The following is a 9768-nucleotide window of genomic DNA, read 5'->3' as shown; positions in this document are numbered from 1 at the left end:
ATTATACACTCATACACACACGCTTAGACTCTGACACACATACATATGTACACACTTTCAAACCCACATGCACACACACACTCTGACACATAATTACTCACACATATATACACACACATACACAAACACAAACTTACATGCACATACACACACACACACACATACATTACATACACACTGGTAATGGTGATGGTGAACGCTGGCGCATTTGGCTGCTGCTGCCGTTGCTGTATTTTGTCATGTTTTGCTGTGTTTTGTTGTATTTTTGTCATATTTTGCTGTGTTTTGTTGTATTTTTGTCATTTTCTTTTGCTTTCGTCTTTTTGTGTTTGTCGCCGCTCCTGTTGCTCTGTTTCTTTTTTGTCGGATGGTCTCAGCGTCTGTTGGGTACTGGATGGCTGGCGTGTGCTGGATCATTTTGAAAGATGCGGACGCCGATTGCTGTGTGCAGCAATGGAATTGCTTGGACTCCGATTCCGGCTTCCCTCCCCCGGGCCACCTTCGGCTTTGTGCTTGCATCGGGATGTCGCGTTCCTCCCTCGTGGGATCTCGTGGGAGTTTCGGGTTTGATGGCACTGGTGATGTGCTGGCTGGCCTGGCTGGGTTGGCTATCATGAAACTCCGCTTTGGATTACTTAACATCCGTTCGCTATTCGGCAAGGGTCCTCTGGTTTATGATATCCTGAAAGATCATGGACTTCCTTTGCCTGACGGAGACATCGCAACAACCTGCTGATTTCTCCCAGCTGAATCAGTGCACTTCACCTGAGATTGTTTACATCTAAGAAGCTCGTGTCACAGGATGAGGAGGGGGTACCGTGATTCTCTTTAGAGAGAAATGTAGGATTCCACAGCATCTGTTCCTGCTTACTCTTCGTTTAAATCAACTATTGATTTCCTCTCCACCTTTAAATCACACCTAAAGACTCACTTATTCAAACTAGCCTACAAGTAATTTACTTGATTGTTCAATATCCTATAAATAAAATGCATTATAATTATTATTATTATTAACTTTTTAAGATCTGCAGATTCTGTAGATTCTTAAAAAAAAACAAAAAAACTAAAGACTTATCTTTTCAAGCAGGCATTTGTATAATGTTGAATGAATTATTTTTTTATTTATTCATTTATCTATTTTATTTTATTTATTTATTATTATTATTGTTAAATTTATTTTATCTTGTGTTTTATTATGTAGAGGTGTGTGTATTTTTTGTCATGCAATGTTTTTGTAAAGCACTTTGTGATTCTTATCTGTGAAAAGTGCTATATAAATAAATTTTACTTACTTACTTACTTACTTACTTATACTGTGACATAATTACTCACACATATAAACACTCATGTACATACACACTCATACACAAACTTACATGCACATACACACGTACGCACACACACATACACTTATACTGTGACACATAATTACATACAGTATATACACACTCATACACACACACACTTACACTGTGACCCATAATTACTCACACATATATACACACACATACACAAACACAAACTTACATGCACATACACACACGTACACAAACATACATACACACACACTTACAGTGGGGGAAATAAGTATTTGATCCCCTGCTGATTTTGTAAGTTTACCCCCTTACAAACACTTGAACAGTCTATAATTTTTATGGAAGGTTTATTTTAACAGAGAGAGACAGAATATCAACAAAAAATCCAGAAAAAAAACATTAAATAAAAGTTATAAATTAATTTGTATTTAATTAAGGGAAATAAGTATTTGATCCCCTACCAACCAGCAAGAATTCTGACCCCCACAGACCGGTTATGTGCCCATGAGGCACACAAATTATTCCTGTCCCTGTATAAAAGACTCCTGTCACAGAATCAGTTTCTTCCGTTCAAATCTCTCCACCACCATGGGCAAGACCAAAGAGCTATCAAAGGACGTCAGGGACAAGATTGTAGACCTGCACAAGGCTGGAATGGGCTACAAGACCATCAGCAAGAAGCTTGGTGAGAAAGAGATCACTGTTGGTGCGATCATTCGAAAATGGAAGAAATACAAGATCACAGTCAATCACCCTCACTCTGGAGCTCCATGCAAGATCTCACCTGGTGGGGTAAGAATGATTCTGAGAAAGGTGAGGTCAGTCCAGAATTACACGGGAGGAGCTTGTCAATGATCTCAAGGGAGCTGGGAGCAGAGAAATGCTGGATATGACCCCAAGAACACCATCCCCACCGGGCATTTCTCTGCCTCCAAACACGGCGAGTGGAGTTAATGCCAAAGAGCTCAATTTTGGTCTCATCTGACCATATCACATTCTCCCAAGCTTTCTCTGAATCATTCAGGTGTTCATTGGTAAACTTCAGACGGGCCTGTACATGAGCCTTCTTGAGCAGAGGGACTTTGCGGGCACTGCAGGATCTCGATCCATTACGGCGAAGTGTGTTACTAATGGTTTTCTTGGTGACTGTGCTCCCAGCTCCCTTGAGATCATTGACAAGCTCCTCCCGTGTAATTCTGGACTGACCTCACCTTTCTCAGAATCATTCTTACCCCACCAGGTGAGATCTTGCATGGAGCTCCAGAGTGAGGGTGATTGACTGTGATCTTGTATTTCTTCCATTTTCGAATGATCGCACCAACAGTGGTCTCTTTCTCACCAAGCTTCTTGCTGATGGTCTTGTAGCCCATTCCAGCCTTGTGCAGGTCTACAATCTTGTCCCTGACGTCCTTTGATAGCTCTTTGGTCTTTCCCATGGTGGTGGAGAGATTTGAACGGAAGAAACTGATTCTGTGACAGGAGTCTTTTATACAGGGACAGGACTAATTTGTGTGCCTCATGGGCACATAACCGGTCTGTGGGGGTCAGAATTCTTGCTGGTTGGTAGGGGATCAAATACTTATTTCCCTTAATTAAATACAAATTAATTTATAACTTTTATGTAATGTTTTTTTTCTGGATTTTTTGTTGATATTCTGTCTCTCTCTGTTAAAATAAACCTTCCATAAAAATTATAGACTGTTCAAGTCTTTGTAAGGGGGTAAACTTACAAAATCAGCAGGGGATCAAATACTTATTTTCCCCACTGTATACTGAGACACAATTACTCACACATATACACACTCATGTACATACACAAACTTACATGCACACACACACACACACACACACTTAGACTGACACACAATTACTCAAACATACATCCACATACACACACTTATACTGTGACATAATTACTCATACATACAGTATATACACACTCATACGTACACACACACACAAACTTACACCCACATACACACACACTAATATATGCACACTCACACACACCTATGCATAAACTCACACACACATACTTGCACATACACAAACATACATACACTAGCACGCACAAAAACTCACTCACACACACACACAACCAACACATTCTTGCTCCCTGGACTGGCTGAAATGACAATAAAACCTCTCGAACCTTCAAGAAGACGTCGCAGTGCGCACAGTGACGGATTGTCAGCAGTTTTCCGATACGCTTGTTCTCAAAAGATTAGAAACGTCTTCTGTATTTATTGTATTTATCACTTTGGCGACCTCTGCCAATTGAAAGACAGTCTTGCCTGGCACGTGCCCACTAAAGGAGCTTTTTTTTTTTGCGCTTGGACAGGGGTCCACGTCATGATCCAGCTTATTCTCGGTCTTCCTCGTCTTCTGAGTCCTTCCACAACGTAACTTTAAGTGCTTAATGTGGTTCAGTGGATCATTTTCTGTTCTGGTCGTCTCGTACGCTTACTCAGTGGCCATCATCTTCCTCCATGAGATAATTAGCAGTTTTCAGATGCGCTTGTTCTCAAAAGTCTGAATGTTATGTGTTTTTCAAACACGTCAACTTCAAGAACTGACTGTTCACTTGCTTCCAACCCTCGAGGCACCACTGTGATTAAATAATCAATCAATGTGATCCACGTGGGTCTGATTTCGCCGGAATCGCTGGGCGCGATGCAGCGGCTCATCCGGCCAGACAAGTCCAATCATGTCCGTATGTAGACACCCGACCTGCCGATAGCACCGCTGGGGATTTGAACCCTGGATCCCAGGATTATTTAAAAATCGTAAATCCCTCGGTGTGACAAATATAGGATGATGAAGCACTTACGTTCTCACAGCGCCGTGGTTTTCAACTGCTTGGCCTTGAGAGCTCTTCCCATCGCAGTCCTCCAAGCTCCCGTATCTGTACACACACACACACACACACACACACACATCGGTTCAAGGTGTCTGAAGCTACAGCAACATCAGAATCACAGATTATATTCACACCAAGGTCGCTAACGTTAAAAATATTATTTAAAAGTTCATCAAAACAACAGATGTGACCTTCCACACAAAAAATTCCAGATTATGAATCGGCTGCTGCTTGCACAACCTCGGATCTAATCAAGAAAGGCCTGATCACTACACGCCCCCTTTGACACTTGACCAATCTGTGGCCACTTCTCGTCAACCGCCAATGTTAAGCAACATGTGACTGTTCCCCCACCCCCCAGCAGCGAGATGAGACGCCGCCCGACCTTCCCTCCCTCGAACACAGCTAATTGTGTTTGTGTGGACGCCCGGGCCAGGTCGGCAGCTCTGCTCCTCAGTGAGGCATGGTCAGACAGGTCAGTCTAAGTAAAGAAGATGTGACTTCTGTACCTGTCAGTCTCAGTAAAGGAGGCGTGGCTTTAGTACCTGTCAGTCTCAGTAAAGGAGGCGTGGCTTTAGTACCTGTCAGTCTCAGTAAAGGAGGTGTGGCTTCTGTACCTGTCAGTCTCAGTAAAGAAGACGTGGTCTTAGTACCTGTCAGTCTCAGTAAAGGAGGTGTGGCTTCTGTACCTGTCAGTCTCAGTAAAGGAGGTGTGGTCTTAGTACCTGTCAGTCTCAGTAAAGAAGGCGTGGTCTTAGTACCTGTCAGTCTCAGTAAAGAAGGCGTGGTCTTAGTACCTGTCAGTCTCAGTAAAGAAGGCGTGGTCTTAGTACCTGTCAGTCTCAGTAAAGGAGGCGTGGTCTTAGTACCTGTCAGTCTCAGTAAAGGAGGCGTGGCTTTAGTACCTGTCAGTGCCAGTAAAGGAGGTGTGGCTTCTGTACCTGTCAGTCTCAGTAAAGAAGGCATGGTCTTAGTACCTGTCAGTCTCAGTAAAGAAGGCATGGTCTTAATACCTGTCAGTCTCAGTAAAGGAGGCGTGGCTTTAGTACTTGTCAGTGCCAGTAAAGGAGGTGTGGCTTCTGTACCTGTCAGTCTCAGTAAAGAAGGCATGGTCTTAGTACCTGTCAGTCTCAGTAAAGAAGGCATGGTCTTAATACCTGTCAGTGCCAGTAAAGGAGGTGTGGCTTCTGTACCTGTCAGTCTCAGTAAAGAAGGCATGGTCTTAGTACCTGTCAGTCTCAGTAAAGAAGACGTGGTCTTAATACCTGTCAGTGCCAGTAAAGGAGGTGTGGCTTCTGTACCTGTCAGTCTCAGTAAAGGAGGTGTGGCTTCTGTACCTGTCAGTCTCAGTAAAGAAGGCGTGGTCTTAGTACCTGTCAGTCTCAGTAAAGAAGGCGTGGTCTTAGTACCTGTCAGTCTCAGTAAAGAAGGCGTGGTCTTAGTACCTGTCAGTCTCAGTAAAGAAGGCGTGGTCTTAGTACCTGTCAGTCTCAGTAAAGAAGGCGTGGTCTTAGTACCTGTCAGTCTCAGTAAAGAAGATGTGACTTCTATACCTGTCAGTCTCAGTAAAGGAGGCGTGGCTTTAGTACCTGTCAGTGCCAGTAAAGGAGGTGTGGCTTCTGTACCTGTCAGTCTCAGTAAAGGAGGTGTGGCTTCTGTACCTGCCAGTCTCAGTAAAGAAGGCGTGGTCTTAGTACCTGTCAGTCTCAGTAAAGAAGGCGTGGTCTTAATACCTGTCAGTGCCAGTAAAGAAGGTGTGGCTTCTGTACCTGTCAGTCTTAGTAAAAAAGGCGTGGTCTTAGTACCTGTCAGTCTCAGTAAAGAAGGCGTGGTCTTAGTACCTGTCAGTCTCAGTAAAGAAGGCGTGGTCTTAATACCTGTCAGTGCCAGTAAAGGAGGTGTGGCTTCTGTACCTGTCAGTCTTAGTAAAGGAGGTGTGGCTTCTGTACCTGTCAGTCTCAGTAAAGAAGGCGTGGTCTTAGTACCTGTCAGTCTCAGTAAAGAAGGCGTGGTCTTAGTACCTGTCAGTCTCAGTAAAGAAGGCGTGGTCGTAGTACCTGTCAGTCTCAGAAAAGGAGGCGTGGTCTTAGTACAGGTCAGTCTCAGTAAAGAAGGCGTGGTCTTAGTACCTGTCAGTCTCAGAAAAGGAGGCGTGGTCTTAGTACAGGTCAGTCTAAGTAAAGAAGATGTGACTTCTGTACCTGTCAGTCTCAGTAAAGGAGGCATGGCTTCAGTACCTGTCAGTCCCAGAAAGTAGGCGTGGCCTCTGTACCTGTCAGTCTCAGTAAAGAAGGCGTGGTCTTAGTACCTGTCAGTCTCAGTAAAGAAGGCGTGGTCTTAGTACCTGTCAGTCTCAGAAAAGGAGGCGTGGTCTTAGTACAGGTCAGTCTAAGTAAAGAAGATGTGACTTCTGTACCTGTCAGTCTCAGTAAAGGAGAACCCAAACACATCCACCCACCCACACACACACACACATCCACCCACCCACACACACACACACACATCCACCCACCCACACACACACACACACCCCCACACACACACACACCCCCACACACCCCCACACACCCCCACACACACACACACGCACTGACTTTTCGAGCAGCAGCTGCAGGACACTGTGTGTACTGGCGAAGGCTCTGTACGTGGAGAGGAAGATGCTGGTGTAGGTGAGGTCGTTATCGCCGAACGCCGTCAGCAGGGTCTCGACCAGCCGCTCCAGCGTCCCGGCGCGAATGCTGCGGATCTTACACGTCTCCAACTGACTGACTGTGTGACCGGGGGGTAAGCGGTCGCCCTCCACCTGAGAGAGAGAGAGAGAGAGAGAGAGAGAGAGAGAGGAGCAAGAGAGGGGCGAAAATAAGCATCAACATTTGTGGGCATAACATAAATATCAGTGTCACTAATTCCACAGTTTATTTAACTATAAATAGATTTGGGATTTTTAAACTTTGGGTCAGTGTTCGTGTTTGGTATCAGAATCGGCACTAATAATTGAAAGACGCTTTCTGAACCAATCAGAGCTTCTGATTGTAATTGTTAGTAAGAAATGCTGTTATTTGCATTTATTCAGTTTGCGTCACACAGATGACGTGGTAATGAAACGCTCGATCGGCTTTCTAACCACTTCCTGTTTTACTTCACGACCGGGAAAAGTTTGGAGGTTTTTAATTATAAGCACATTTACAAAATAACGGATTCTGTTCCTAATGGGACGCACGCTTATAAATGTAATAGCATCTGGAAGAACAGAAGCTCAGGTAAGCAGCGGTTATGATGGTTTTTGCTGTGTTTGGGATTTTGGCCGCTGTGCCGTGATTTATCGAGCGCTTTTGTTCTGTAATGAAAACAAAACGTATCAGTTGAAGCTTTTAACTGGAACCTTCTTGTTACAGAAATTACATTCATTCATGACTCGTGACTCGACTCGGACTCTAGCCTAAAGACTCGTGACTCGACTCAGACTCTAGCCCACAGACTCGTGACTCGACTCAGACTCTAGCCCACAGACTCGTGACTCGACTCGGACTCTAGTCTAAAGACTCGTGACTCGACTCGGACTCTAGCCTAAAGACTCGTGACTCGACTCGGACTCTAGTCTAAAGACTCGTGACTCGACTCGGACTCTAGCCTAAAGACTCGTGACTCGACTCGGACTCTAGTCTAAAGACTCGTGACTCGACTCGGACTCTAGTCTAAAGACTCGTGACTCGACTCGGACTCTAGCCTACAGACTCGTGACTCGACTCGGACTCTAGTCTAAAGACTCGTGACTCGACTCGGACTCTAGTCTAAAGACTCGTGACTCGACTCGGACTCTAGCCTACAGACTCGTGACTCGACTCGGACTCTAGTCTAAAGACTCGTGACTCGACTCGGACTCTAGCCTACAGACTCGTGACTCGACTCGGACTCTAGCCTACAGACTCGTGACTCGACTCGAACTCTAGTCTAAAGACTCGTGACTCGACTCGGACTCTAGCCTAAAGACTCGTGACTCGACTCGGACTCTAGCCTAAAGACTCGTGATTCGACTCGGACTCTAGCCTAAAGACTCGTGACTAGACTCGGACTCTAGCCTACAGACTCGTGACTCGACTCGGACTCTAGCCTACAGACTCGTGACTCGACTCGGACTCTAGCCTAAAGACTCGTGACTCGACTCGGACTCTAGCCTACAGACTCGTGACTCGACTCGGACTCTAGCCTAAAGACTCGTGACTCGACTCGGACTCTAGCCTCCAGACTTGTGACTCGACTCGGACTCTAGCCTAAAGACTCGTGACTCGACTCGGACTCTAGTCTAAAGACTCGTGACTCGACTCGGACTCTAGTCTAAAGACTCGTCACTCGACTCGGACTCTAGCCTAAAGACTCGTGACTCGACTCGGACTCTAGTCTAAAGACTCGTGACTCGACTCGGACTCTAGCCTAAAGACTCGTGACTCGACTCGGACTCTAGTCTAAAGACTCGTGACTTGACTCGGACTCTGGCCTACAGACTCGTGACTCGACTCGGACTCTAGCCTAAAGACTCGTGACTCGACTCGGACTCTAGCCTAATGACTCGTGACTCGACTCGGACTCTAGCCTACAGACTCGTGACTCGACTCGGACTCTAGCCTACAGACTCGTGACTTCAGTTCCATCAGCTGTATGTAAATGTGTCGTGGCTTTGTGTGGCTCTCTTACCCCCAGCCATCTCGCCCCTTTGTTGGCCGCTTGCTGGATCTGGACCCTCTTCAGAGTGACGCTGTACACGGCCCCCTCCTCCACCTCCTCCCCCCAATCCTGCACCGAGCTCTGAAAAAGAATTCAACAGGGTTACACCACCAGCACACGTAATAATAACAAAGCCTGTATTTAATAATAATAATAATGGGTTGCTGGGACAGACTTCATACGTCTCCGACAAAAAAAGTTTTTTGCTGGAGAGCGGGTGTGAGTTTAGAGCGGAATTAAATTTGGTTAACATTTTATAAGCCAATCTATGGTCCCTAAAGATGAAGCCTAAATACGAGGGATCTTCAAGAAGTTTGTGCACTTTTATATTGTGGTTATAAGCGCTGAGGGTGGAGGAGGAGTAATCGCTCGGGACTGAGAGACATTTACATTGTGTGCATTTAGCAGACGCTTTTATCCAAAGCGACTTGCAGTAGTGTGACAGTATACTATCTAAGCAATTGAGGATTAAGGGCCTTGCTCAAGGGCCCAACAGTGGCAACCTGGCAGTGGTGGAGCTTGAACCAGCGACCTTGTGATTACTAGTCCAGTACCTTAACCACTAGGCTACAGCTTATAGTCCGCTTATAGACCGGATTTAGCTCCATCTGATTTCTAGCTTTTTGGACGCTCAAAGAAGCTTTAAAGGGAAGAAGATTTTCAAGTGATGATGATGTGAAAGCAGCGGCGCATCAGTGGCTACGAGCTCAACCAGAAAAATTTTTTGCTGACGGCATTCAAATGGTACGATGCTGGAAAAATGCATCACAAAGTGATGGAGTTTGTTTTTTAAACTGTTAATAAATACTTTTAATAAAATTAATAAAAACTATTATTTTTTTTAAAAGTACAGAAAGAAGGACCCTCCTA

At 45.1% G+C, this 9768-nt stretch overlaps 1 protein-coding gene across 2 annotated transcripts in view; it reads right to left on the bottom strand.

Moving 5' to 3' along the window:
- The window catches only part of rgl1 (ral guanine nucleotide dissociation stimulator-like 1), a 50086-nt gene that overhangs the window by 15772 nt on the left and 24546 nt on the right, over positions 1-9768 (bottom strand). For both annotated transcript variants that reach the window (XM_062998827.1, XM_062998828.1), the window contains exons 2-4: positions 8869-8979; positions 6771-6979; positions 4147-4221 (exon numbers count right to left, since the gene is read on the bottom strand). In XM_062998827.1, coding sequence (XP_062854897.1) covers positions 4147-4221; positions 6771-6979; positions 8869-8979 — 395 coding nt within the window. The remainder of the gene's footprint in view (positions 1-4146; positions 4222-6770; positions 6980-8868; positions 8980-9768) is intronic.

This window comes from Trichomycterus rosablanca, chromosome 7 (genome assembly GCF_030014385.1).
Source record: "Trichomycterus rosablanca isolate fTriRos1 chromosome 7, fTriRos1.hap1, whole genome shotgun sequence".
Lineage (NCBI taxonomy): Eukaryota > Metazoa > Chordata > Actinopteri > Siluriformes > Trichomycteridae > Trichomycterus > Trichomycterus rosablanca.
This window is presented reverse-complemented; position numbering and strand designations above follow the sequence as displayed.